The sequence below is a fragment of the Panonychus citri genome, unplaced genomic scaffold, assembly GCF_014898815.1.
Source record: "Panonychus citri isolate SS breed McGregor unplaced genomic scaffold, ASM1489881v1 Contig00138, whole genome shotgun sequence".
Lineage (NCBI taxonomy): Eukaryota > Metazoa > Arthropoda > Arachnida > Trombidiformes > Tetranychidae > Panonychus > Panonychus citri.
The window spans coordinates 2,957,327-2,969,369 of record NW_026515543.1 but is presented as its reverse complement, the minus strand read 5'-3'; the positions used below and the strand labels follow the sequence as shown (position 1 = coordinate 2,969,369).

Here is a 12,043-nt window from a genome sequence, read left to right as displayed (position 1 = left end):
AAGAATCAACTTCAAGTAGTTTAAATGTCAAACTTTTGCGCGTTTTTTTTATTAGCGCGATTTTTGGTTTGAAGATTAAAATTTGTAACACAATCAAGTAAAATCACTTATTAATTAACGTTTATTTCAATGTTTAAAAGCTATTAAACTAGTACATAATTTGAAATTCATTGATTTTGATTTTGTTTCTCGTTAATTTGTCTCAATTTCTCAGCTTTTTGGTTAAGCATTTCCAATTTTTCGGCCATTTCCTGTTCCCGTTTGATGCTAATCTCGCGAGTTCGAGCAATTTCAGCCTCAAGTTCAGCAAATTTCTTCTGCTTTTCCGATTCATTGGCATCCATCTTATCACCCAAAGCCATTAACTGTTAAATCCGAGAAAAAAACAGTGGTAATAATTAACTTAATAAATAAATAATCGGTCTAATTATCATCACCTCTTTTTGAGCCTTTTTTAGACTCTCTGATTTAGCTTCAAGCATTTTAACTGCATCGTTCAATGTAACGGTTTGCGATTGAATCTGTAAATAGTTCACAAAATAATTAATCATATATTAAACTAGAACAATCAACTTTGTAATATTTACAATTTCCAATCTACTTGATTTACTCTCAATCTCTTCCAATGCCTTAAGCTGAGTTTCCTTTGCTTCGGCAAGTTTCCGTTCCATGATCGCCAATCGATCTCGCAACGATTGAGCTTGATTAGTAGCCTACAAAATAATCACAACAATTAAACCTTAATTATTACAATTCAAGCAAATAACAATCAATTTCTTACATTGGTAACTCGTTCATGAGCCATTCGAGCTTCATCTTCAGCTTGTTTCAATCGTTCATCAGCCTCTTGCTTTTCTTGAGCTATTTTTTGAAGAGATTTTTCCATAGTATCTTTCATTGTAAATTTCTAATCATCAAAGAATCAAAACAATCAAATTAAAACGGACAATCAAAGGCAGATCAGTAAAGAACATGGTTAATCATTCACTTACCTTGTATTCAAGTTTAACTTCGATGAAACAATTAACTTTTCCAATCAAATTGAACAAAATCACAATATAAACCTAAGAACCTTTTAAATGTCTGATCACAAGTCTAATTGTTGAACATGAACCAAAATAGATTCACTTTGAGTCTTTTTCTGGATCTCATCCCAATTAGTTGATTCTTATGATTTCCTTTGCTCGTTTACTGTCTTTCTCATTGAATCTTCATTCCAATATATCAAAGAATCCGGAAAATAAACAAAAGGTAGAATGTTTTTTTCTCTTTTTAATCAACAATTAATTCTTGTTACTTTCGATTTTTGATTTTCCATTTGAAACTTTTTTTTTCTCACGAATTTCATTCCATTTATTATCTCCTCGAATTTCCCATAAATGAAAGTAAACAAAACTATTTTCACTTTTAATTCAATTGATTCATCTAAGATGATTGACTTTATATTATTGGAATTAATTGTAACAATGAGATCAACATGTAATTAACTTTAGTTTTAGATTTTGATTGAGCGAAAATTTAAATTAACCGCTTTTCGATTTTTTCTTTGAACTTATCCCATTAGATGGCGTTAATTACTCTACAAATTGTTCACATTTATTTCAATTTTTAGTTTACTAATTAAATTGCTCTAATTTTTGTTATCAATTTTTAGCTTTAATTATAACAATTTATGATTAGTCTGATAGCCATTGTATTGAAGTACCACCTTCGTTACAACATAATTGTGATTACATCAAAAAGACGTTAATTGGATGACATCGCTTAAAATAGTCCAATCATCTCAATTAACTAATTAATTTCTTTTATTTATTTTGATGTTTACATATGAAATCATAGATATTATCCTACCTGGTCCGGAATACAGAAATTACCAGCACTTCAAAGTGTTCCAACTACTCCGAATAACAAATAAGAGATGAAAATCGTTCGCAAAACGTGCAAAAGGACCTGAAATCATTCATAATCGTCTTCTTTATAATCAATATGGTTTAATGGTAAGATAATTAGACCATAGAAAAATGAGATCAATTTATCGTTTACAGAAATTAATTTGTATTTCTTTTATCGATTGTCTTCAGGCTTTTATTTGGTGGTCATTTGTCCCAATCAAACCTCTTCTACCAAGATGAAAACCGAATCGTTAAGATGGGAGATTAATCAGTTTCCACTTCTGAATTTTCTCTATGTTGGAAATGAAATGTGTTTAAATTATGGATAAAAACTTACGAGGAATTAGAACTAATTTAGTCCATCTAAAGGGATTAATTTTGTCCATCAGATCATCGACAATTCAGTTTAAAGAACATTCAAATTTCTACAAAAAGAACAAAAATTTTGCTTATTTGTTCCAACAAGAGATGGCCCTTCATTCTGATGTTTACTTTTTCAAGTCTAAAGTTTTTCGATTGATCAACTTTTTTAAATTAACCAATTTACTAATATTTATACACTTATTTTCAATCGATTGATTGTTTATCTAAGCTGATTAACTCAGGTTTATTCTGTTTACACTTGACTCTTTTCCCCATCATCAAAGTAAGTAACTCAAACATTCAACTGATCGATCAATTTTTCCTCTAGAAAATTTTATCCATATTTACATGTAATTTTTTTCGATTTTTAATTCTATTTGTCGTTTTTTCCTCAGGTTTCTTACAACATTTTTGATTAAGATGGATATTCCGGTTGACAGGATTCCTCGAGATCTACGTAATCTTCGTGCTTGCCTTCTGTGTTCTCTGGTTAAAACATTCGAACAGTTTGAAGTTGATGGATGTGATAATTGTGAATTTGTTCTTGGTATTCGAGGTAATCGAGACATGATCTTCGACTGTACTTCATCCAATTTCGATGGAATCATTGGTTTAACCCAACCAGATGAAAGTTGGTCGGCTAAATGGCTGCGAATACCCAATTTTAAGCCCGGAATTTACGCCATCAGTGTTTCTGGGAAATTACCACCAACCATTTATAGGGAACTTAAATCACGAAACATTCCCTACAAGTCGAGAGATCGAGCAGCCTAAAAGTACAATAACCGATAATCGATAAGTGATGGTTTAAGAAGAGAAAATGATCTGCACCCTGATTATCATCAATATCATCGATTTTTCCAGTGATTTTTTTCTATTTAATCTTAATGTATTTAGAATGTTTCATCGACACTTTCATCTTTAATCTGCCATCATGCAAAAGATGATCAAGAAGAAGAACCAAAAATCTGATCTCAGTCACGATCCTCAAAAGTCACGTCAAAATAATAGTAAAAAAAACTGATTTTAATTTAATTCCTTGGGAGTAGAAAACACAATCTAAGGTTATCTGATTTTCATATGTAAGTAATTCACATTTTGTCAACTAAATCATTTTCTTGTGTAACAAAATCATCCAAACAAACTGAAAACAATCATAATATCATATAAGTTATACAATAAATCACTTTCCCATTAACAACAGAACGAAAAGCAAATTGTAAACAACTTACAATTCTTATTGATATAATGTTAACCTTTAACCTTTTTCCTCCAAGAGAATTTCAATTCTGATCTTTGATTCGTATTCTGATTAGAACTGAGTTTTCAGAATATATGAATTTTAATCATTCAAGTTCTTTGTATTATTTTCTTTTTCTTTTGTAATATTATTTAATTTATTTCTTTATTCGGTTTACAATGTTCATTTGTCTAGAAGAGATTAAGATTACATATAAATAAGAATCAGTTGATAATTTTTTACATTAGGGAATATCGATTGATGATGAAAAGTTTTCTCATCTTTATCTCTAACTGAATCAGGGATTTACCGTTATTACTGATAAGATGAATTAATTTGTGAGAGATTGGGTGGAAATTCAGAGACGATTGTATTTCTCCGAGAATCTTTGATTATAATTGAAGGATCGTACATGGTTTGTGTCACTTCATCACCATTAAGATCATCTTCGATCGCTTGCTCTTCCGTCTTGAAGGTTGGATCCCATTTCTGTAGCTTAGACGAACCCAAAAGGGCAAAATAGTGAGTACCAAATATACACAGTCCAGCGGTGACTAGGAAAAAGTTTGACCAGGATTCGAGCGACGGTTCATCGCCGACAATTGTAGCAGCCGCTTGGTTCATAATGACCGAAGCAATATTTTGTGAGGTCTCCATAAGACCAACCAACGAACCAGCATAAGTCGGGGAAATGTCCAAATGCATAATGTAACAACCAGCGACCTGAGAGACACTGATCGCTTTCGATGCGACAATAAATGCTATAATTAATCCAGTTCGTCTCCCAACATAAGTAGCACAAACTAACAATAGCGATGAACCAATGAAACCTTAATTGTTGAATTCGCAGGGGAAAAGTGAAAATTAAGATTCTCGCAAAACAAAATCACTGATTTGAATGAAAATTTGTTAATCAAGAGTTAATTCAATAGAATAGATAAATTTGCTTCTCTAATAAATCATCACAATTAAGCTTTCATAGTAATTTTGGTTTTTATTACTTTAATTTTCCATGATATATTCTCATATTAACTCCATCTCATTGAAATAATCAAATGAACAGAATTCAAGTTAATTTTCTGAATAATTTGTTAATATAATTGAAGAAAAAATTTTTCTGAGAAGTTGAGGAAATAAATTTTGATTCAGTTAGATAATTAACATGATCAAGTTGATTATTAGTAAATATGATATATCAAGGATTTATAATCTCTCTGATAGATTATATGAATAAAGTCATTGATTTCTGTGAAACAAGATTACTAATTAATCTTCAACCAAATAATTATCTCAAATTGATTAAACAATAACACGATGAAAGTGAAAATGATTAACTTGTATCTGGGAACAACAACTGAATTAGATTAAAATTAACCTTAAAACAAATTTACTTGAATCGCACTAACAATTTATATTGATAATAAACATACAATTTAATATCTAACTGTTGTCTTTATTTATTTAGTCAATGGCTTAATCCATAAGCCTAGATTGAGCTAAATTGTGATAATTAATATAAATAAAGCCTCTAACTATTAATAGTAATACATCTCGATAGTAAAAGTAAATGTTTAATTGAAAAGGATGTATAACCAATCAGATTAGAAAGAAGGAGAGAAATTGAAACTTTATCAATTAATAATAATAGATGATGATTAACTATTAAATCCTTGTGTTAATTGTTGAGTTATAAATATAACTACAATAGTAAATGCATTTCTATTGTCGAGATAAACTGTTCTAACCTGTGGGGATTGATGTTGAGGCTTTTTGTTTTAATTACAATATTTAGAAAACTTCTTGTGTCTATTTCGTGAAAATCTTGATTATGATTTTTCATTAGTTCATGAAGACTCGTGTGAAATTTTATTCATCTTGACCGAGCAATTTGACCACAAATTATCAAAATATGAGAATCCACTGACAAGATATTAATAAAATATCGAAAAAAAAAATATTTTGAACAATTTTAATTTCAGGTCAATATATTATCGCCACTATTGGCCTTAATGATGTGAAATTTGCAGGCAACGGTCTCACATGTGTTAACTATCAGAAAATGAAATTTGACAGGAAAATTCAGTGCAGTTTAATTTTTATGAAGGTTTGACCAAAAAGTCTCATAATTTATCCCCTCAGGTTATTAGAATTAAATAAAGTGAGATTACTTACCAATGTCGGCGAAAAATTTTCGTAGAGCTGAAGTTGAGTATTTTCCCTGCGATCGCAATTTATCCGAAGTCCAACTGATTAAATTAGAACTGAATATGGAAACGATATAAGGTAAAGCTGATACAAGACCATTCTAAGTGTGTAACAATTTAAGAGGCTCATTGTAGCAATCTGGCTAATTAATGGTCAGTTAGTATACTACCTTTTCAATGGGCAAGTCAAGAACTGTATGAATGAAGGAAGGAATCAAACCCGAAATCGATTCGAACCAACCGAAAGCGAAATTGGACAATATAAGAGCCCAAACAGGAGCCGATGCAAGGACATGTCGCCATGGTAAGGACACACTCTGAATGGAAAGAAATAAACATCAATCGAATAATTAAGGAAAAGGTTGACAAATGCTAATTGCCTAATTAAATCTAAAGCTCTTTTTAATTAGTGGCTTGATAACTTATTCTCGTCATTATTTTAATCTCATCCATTTTCGTGGCGATCTGAGGTTAAATCTTGATCAAAATCAACTGGTACTAAATCAACTGAGTGACAAATTTTGTCGCCCACTATATCTAATAGCTAATTAACTAAAATTTTGGCTAATAGTTAAGCTCAGGGAATCTATCCTACTGTGATATTGAATGTGGAATTGATTAATTTTAGAACTCACAGAGTCTTCAGCACTTGATGATCGATTCTCAATGATCTCTTTCCTTTCGGCATCAGAGATAAATGGGTGACTTTCAGGATCATCATGGACGAAGAATAGCCAAAAGAAAGCAGCGCACAGTTGAACAATACCGAAGATATAAAAGACTGCAGGCCAACCACCGAGAAAGTCGGAGGAAGAAAGTAAACCGACCAACGGGTGAGTAATGACATTGGCTAAAAGTCCCCCTGAACCCATGATGGAAGCGAAAAGTGTTTTCTCATATTTAGGTGCCCATCGAGAGACCAAAACGTGACCACAAGGAGCCGCACAACCGACACAAATACCATGAATAATACGAATCGCAAAAGCTGCTTGAAAAGACCACTGAGCGGCAAATGGAAACATTAACATTGTAACACCAGCAATAACGGCTAACACGAATGTCACTTTTCGAGGACCAAATTTTTCACTTATCCGACCTGCAGGAATAGGTGATAAAACAGCACCAATAAAGGTCGCTTCTAACAATTGATCGTTAGTTGAATGAGTCCAATTGATGTAATGTTTATTTCGTTGTACTTGTATAGTCGGCGGGTCAGAACCTTCCGGTAATTTGGTCCCATTAGTCAATTCAACTGGTACATCCTCGTAGTTAGGATCGGTCATTGCGACAATGGACAATGAAAGTGACGCTTTTGTCGAAACCAAACTAAAGATCATCACTAAAGTGATCACACAGATCGCCCATCGAACCTTAAAACAACCCGCTTTGGACTGTCCATAATCATCGTCATCACCTTTCGTATAACCCATTTGATCAATTCAACTAATTAGTAAACTTCACAATTAACTTTCTATTGAAAAATTTCTTAATTTAATTAGCTGTCTCTCTACCATCGATATGAAATCAATAATTCCTAACAAATTCCTCGGTGGTTTATCTACTCGTTCCTGTAGTAATCAGTTAATTGATCTGCTGGTATTTAGGATTAACTTGAATGTTACAGATCCGGTGATTGAAGATTTAGATAATTATCATCGTCATCAAATTCACATTGATTGGTGTTTTGTCTTATACAATTTGTTAATCAATATATCGAGTCAATTTCATCAATAATAATTTACAAAATAAACGGAATACATTAAATATCAAGTTGACAAACCTTGACAATTAACAGAGATTATTAATCCCTCAACATTGATGGTGGGTTAATCAAAATATCAGAGAATCTGTGATAAATTAATCTCATCAACTGATATAATGTTTGTTTTTAATTGTAGCAGTTAAAGTCAAGGGTTAGCTGTCTTTACCTATTGAATTGATTGTAACAAAATCAAATCAGATAATTAATGATATTGAGCAACATTAACAATCAATGAACAAAAATAGTAAATGATAAACAATTACCAAAGATTAATTCTTATCGATAGATTAATTTTTTTGTCCTCATTTAATTAAATCATTAAATTTATCGATTTCTATTGGTTTAAATGATTCTGATTTCACTTAATCTTTTCAGTGATTCAGAACTTTTTCTCGTTTCATCATCGTTAAACATTTTAATATGGAAATTGTTTATTATCTTTTGATTGTTTCTAGTTAAATTAATCACACAATTAAATGATCAAGTTTCAAATGTACTTTGAGATAAATTAACAATCAATTTCTCATCATCATCATCATCATCATCATGAATTCATCAAAACAATTTGGACCAAAGGATTTGATGAGTTAAGTCCGAAAATAGGTAAGCTTAACCATGTAACTAATAAATTAGTAAATTAGTTGAACAATTAAAGTGAACCTATGCTGATTTGTGAATTAATTTCGAGATAATTATGACTCTTCAATTCGAGAATTTGATTGAAGATTCAACACGGTTTCGAACATGAGAAAAAAATCTGAGTTCGAAAAAATTTATCTCTTTGGATTATCTCACAAAATCTTCGGTTATTCTTGGAATCGGTGAAAATTTATTACGATAAACTTTCCGTTCCAATAATGTTCTGATAATTGTTAAATGACTGAAGTTTGGAAAAGAATGAGTCTGAGTTACGATATTAATCTGCGTTGTTTAGAATTAGTTTATTGAATAAGATGAATTAATTAGTAAATGGATGAAATGTATATCTAAGAGTAACTTGCTCAATGAATAAAATCCCATGAAGCTTTGTTGATTATCTAGATAAGATTAACTTTTATCTCCGTGAGGATTAGATTTATGAAATAAAAGCAATTTGTTTACAAGATTGTCACTAATAAGATGAATTAAGTTGTGAAAGATTGGGTGGGAATTGCATTGATACGATTGTATTTCTCCGAGAATCTTTGATTATAATTGAAGGATCGTACATGGTTTGTGTCACTTCATCACCATTAAGATCATCTTCGATCGCTTGTTCTTCCGTCTTGAAGGTTGGATCCCATTTCTGTAGCTTAGATGAACCCAAAAGGGCAAAATAGTGAGTACCAAATATACTTAATCCAGCAGTTATTAAGAAAAAGTTTGACCAGGATTCGAGCGTCGGTTCATCACCGACAATCAGTGCAGCCGCTTGGTTCATAATAACCGAAGCAATATTTTGTGAGGTCTCCATAAGACCAACCAACGAACCAGCATAAGTCGGGGAAATGTCCAAATGCATAATGTAACAACCAGCGACCTGAGAGACACCGATAGCCTTTGATGCGACAACAAACGCTACAACTAATCCAGTTCGTCTACCAACATAAGTAGCACCGACCAACAGCAAAGATGAACCAATGAAACCTTTGAATTTAAATTGTTCAAATGAAATAATCTCTTCTTAAATCAGTCCCGAACTTTTATTCATCAGTTCACAAACGATAACTGTTCAGTATTCGTGATTGAATAAAAATCGTTCAGAGCAAAATATCAATTGCAAATGTTAAATTCACAAATAATCAAAAGGATGAGAATCCAATTGTTGTCTTAGTTATAATCCTAATGATTAGTTCTGATACTTGTAAATTGGATATTACTAATAATAATCTAATACAGTGTTTCCCGATTGAAGAAACCAAACTTTCAAATGAGAAAACCTTTTTTTCAATTGAAGAAACCAAAAATAAAAATTCGCTTCTAGTTTTCATTTGAAGAAACCAAACCACCAAATGAAGAAACCAAGTTTTCATTTGAAGAAACCAAACCACCAAATGAAGAAACCAAGTTTTCATTTGAAGAAACCAAAACGATTTTTAATTGTGATTAATTAATTAATTCTGAGTCGAAATTAAATTTAAATCACATGTATGATGATTTTGAATATGAAACTTCATTTCTAGACCGATTTTCGCTCTAAAATTAATAATTAAAAAATTTTCATTTGAAGAAACCCCAATGGTTTAACTCGTTACCGATTGAGATCAATGATACGAGATTTCGGACCTTCATTTTTTAATTATTAATTTTAGAGCGAAAATCGGTCTAGAAATGAAGTTTCATATTCAAAATCATCATACATGTGATTTAAATTTAATTTCGACTCAGAATTAATTAATTAATCACAATTAAAAATCGTTTTGGTTTCTTCAAATGAAAACTTGGTTTCTTCATTTGGTGGTTTGGTTTCTTCAAATGAAAACTAGAAGCGAATTTTTTGGTTTCAATTGTTTCTATTTGAAAGTTTGGTTTCTTCAATCGGGAAACACTGTATCAATTTAGTTATGAAAAAATATCTCTAAGGATTAGATGAATATTGTTATTGTACTAAATTGTTATTCCATTTAATTGCTAACCGAATGAAAATCAAGTGTAATAATTACTTACCAATGTCGGCGAAAAATTTTCGTAGAGCTGAAGTTGAGTATTTTCCCTGCGATCGCAATTTATCCGAAGTCCAACTGATTAAATTAGAACTGAATATGGAAACGATATAAGGTAAAGCTGATACAAGACCATTCTAAAAGGAATAATAAGAATAATTATCAAGATGTTAATTGTTAACTCAATGTTCTCTAATTAAAACCATTACCTGTTCAATTGGCAGGTCAAGAACTGTTTTAAAAAACGAAGGTATCAATCCCGAAATGATGGACTCCAACCAGCCCCAGGCAAAATTAGACAATATAAGAGCCCAAACAGGAGCTGAGGTCAGAACATATCTCCATGGTAAAGATACATTCTGAATGAAAATTAAGAAATAAATATCACCGGTTCAATGATTAGCGGAAAAGATTTACAAATGAATAACGAAAATGACACAATATAATCAGCTGATTCAATTAAAACTCTTTTTAATCATTGACTTGATTTCATTTTCTCACATTATGTTTATCACATTTTCCTTTTGTAGCTCAATTGTCTTAAAGTCTATTTACATTTTCTCAACTCTTTGCACAAATTAACTTGATTACTTTAATCAATCTTGTTAAGTGTATTGTTTTTCACTTCTATTAATAGTTGATTGAGACCTCTAATTGTCTTTATGAGTCTCAAAGGTAATTAATGAAAGAAATCGTTAGTCGAAGACTTGGTGAACTCTTTTGGTAAGAAATAATTACCGTTACTTTTTTTCTACTTGAATGATAGCGAACATTGGTACTTACTGAGTCTTCCGAGCTTGATGATCGATTCTCAATGATCTCTTTCCTTTCGGCATCAGAGATAAATGGGTGACTTTCAGGGTCATCATGGACGAAGAATAGCCAAAAGAAAGCAGTGACTAGTTGGATAATACCGAAGATATAAAAGACTGCAGGCCAACCACCGAGAAAGTCGGAGGAAGAAAGTAAACCGACCAACGGGTGAGTAATGACATTGGCTAAAAGTCCACCGGAGTTCATTATTGAGACAAAAAGTGTTTTCTCATATTTAGGTGCCCATCGAGAGACCAAAACATGGGCACAAGGAGCCGCACAACCGACACAAATACCATGAATAATACGAATCGCAAAAGCAGCCTGAAAAGACCACTGAGCTGCGATGGGGAAAAGTAACATTGTGACACCAGCTAATAACGCCAAGATAAAAGCCACTTTTCGAGGACCAAATTTTTCACTTATCCGACCTGCAGGAATAGGTGATAAAACAGCACCAATAAAGGTCGCTTCTAACAATTGATCGTTAGTTGAATGAGTCCAATTGATGTAATGTTTATTTCGTTGTACTTGTATAGTCGGCGGGTCAGATCCTTCTGGTAATTTGGTCCCATTAGTCAATTCAATTGGTACATCCTCGTAGTTTGGATCGGTCATCGCGACAATGGACAATGAAAGTGACGCTTTTGTCGAAATCAAACTGAAGATCATCACTAAAGTGATCACACAGATCGCCCATCGAACCTTAAAACAACCCGCTTTGGACTGTCCATAATCATCGTCATCACCTTTCGTATAACCCATTCAGTATTTAGATTCAAAAATCAGTCAACACTCACAAAGCAATTATAACAATCAAACTAATAATATTTTAGATTATTAAATTTTTTTCCCAATTTCGACCGTTTCAGTTTTGTCACTGACTCTTCATCAAGTGTCAGTTTAATATTAATTGTCAACTCATTATCAGGCCTCACTACTTTATCTACTCACTCAGGTATTAATTAATCACCTAATTGAACCCTGCAACTGCCTGACTATTAGAAAAGGATTAGCTCAGGTTAATCGTTTCGATTACGAATTGAAATCTCTCCTTAAATCCATTAATTAAGATTTAGATAGTCTCTGGTTAATCTAATCATCGTTAATTGATTCCAAGGTGGTCT

General features: G+C 31.9%; 4 protein-coding genes across 4 annotated transcripts; 1 reads left to right on the top strand and 3 right to left on the bottom strand.

Annotated features, from left to right (window-relative positions):
* Positions 1–103: 103 nt before the first annotated feature.
* LOC128393423 (leucine zipper protein 1-like) lies at positions 104–1,260 on the bottom strand. The gene is made up of 5 exons (XM_053353609.1): positions 993–1,260; positions 782–907; positions 588–713; positions 438–521; positions 104–365 (listed from the first exon to the last, which is right to left on the bottom strand). Exons 2-5 carry the CDS (start codon positions 896–898, stop codon positions 168–170), a joined length of 525 nt encoding a protein of 174 aa, XP_053209584.1. The 5' UTR covers positions 899–907; positions 993–1,260; the 3' UTR covers positions 104–167.
* A 333-nt stretch (positions 1,261–1,593) lies between these two features.
* LOC128393424 (transcription elongation factor SPT4-like) lies at positions 1,594–3,661 on the top strand. Its single transcript, XM_053353610.1, has 3 exons — positions 1,594–1,997; positions 2,082–2,538; positions 2,651–3,661. The coding sequence occupies exon 3, from the start codon at positions 2,676–2,678 to the stop codon at positions 3,027–3,029; it is 354 nt and encodes a 117-aa protein (XP_053209585.1). The 5' UTR covers positions 1,594–1,997; positions 2,082–2,538; positions 2,651–2,675; the 3' UTR covers positions 3,030–3,661.
* Positions 3,650–7,240, bottom strand: LOC128393419 (sialin-like). Its single transcript, XM_053353605.1, has 4 exons — positions 6,335–7,240; positions 5,870–6,016; positions 5,668–5,800; positions 3,650–4,325 (listed from the first exon to the last, which is right to left on the bottom strand). Exons 1-4 carry the CDS (start codon positions 7,127–7,129, stop codon positions 3,811–3,813), a joined length of 1,590 nt encoding a protein of 529 aa, XP_053209580.1. The 5' UTR covers positions 7,130–7,240; the 3' UTR covers positions 3,650–3,810.
* A 1,137-nt stretch (positions 7,241–8,377) lies between these two features.
* On the bottom strand, positions 8,378–11,818 carry LOC128393418 (sialin-like). Its single transcript, XM_053353603.1, has 4 exons — positions 10,887–11,818; positions 10,313–10,462; positions 10,108–10,240; positions 8,378–9,087 (listed from the first exon to the last, which is right to left on the bottom strand). Exons 1-4 carry the CDS (start codon positions 11,679–11,681, stop codon positions 8,573–8,575), a joined length of 1,593 nt encoding a protein of 530 aa, XP_053209578.1. The 5' UTR covers positions 11,682–11,818; the 3' UTR covers positions 8,378–8,572.
* Between the last annotated feature and the right edge of the window lie 225 nt (positions 11,819–12,043).

Bases quoted from the DNA above. Each gene is read 5' to 3' on its own strand.
- LOC128393418 (XM_053353603.1), bottom strand. From the start codon at position 11,681: ATGGGTTATACGAAAGGTGATGACGATGATTATGGACAGTCCAAAGCG. The intron at 10,463-10,886 runs GTAAGTACCAAT...ATTTTCATTCAG, and splicing joins CATCAAGCTCGGAAGACTCA to AATGTATCTTTACCATGGAG. The intron at 10,241-10,312 runs GTAATGGTTTTA...TATTCCTTTTAG, and splicing joins TTGACCTGCCAATTGAACAG to AATGGTCTTGTATCAGCTTT.
- LOC128393423 (XM_053353609.1), bottom strand. From the start codon at position 898: ATGAAAGATACTATGGAAAAATCTCTTCAAAAAATAGCTCAAGAAAAG. The intron at 522-587 runs GTAAATATTACA...AACTATTTACAG, and splicing joins AATCAAGTAGATTGGAAATT to ATTCAATCGCAAACCGTTAC. The intron at 366-437 runs GTGATGATAATT...CGGATTTAACAG, and splicing joins TAAAAAAGGCTCAAAAAGAG to TTAATGGCTTTGGGTGATAA.
- LOC128393424 (XM_053353610.1), top strand. From the start codon at position 2,676: ATGGATATTCCGGTTGACAGGATTCCTCGAGATCTACGTAATCTTCGT.
- LOC128393419 (XM_053353605.1), bottom strand. From the start codon at position 7,129: ATGGGTTATACGAAAGGTGATGACGATGATTATGGACAGTCCAAAGCG. The intron at 6,017-6,334 runs GTGAGTTCTAAA...CTTTCCATTCAG, and splicing joins CATCAAGTGCTGAAGACTCT to AGTGTGTCCTTACCATGGCG. The intron at 5,801-5,869 runs GTAGTATACTAA...TTACACACTTAG, and splicing joins TTGACTTGCCCATTGAAAAG to AATGGTCTTGTATCAGCTTT.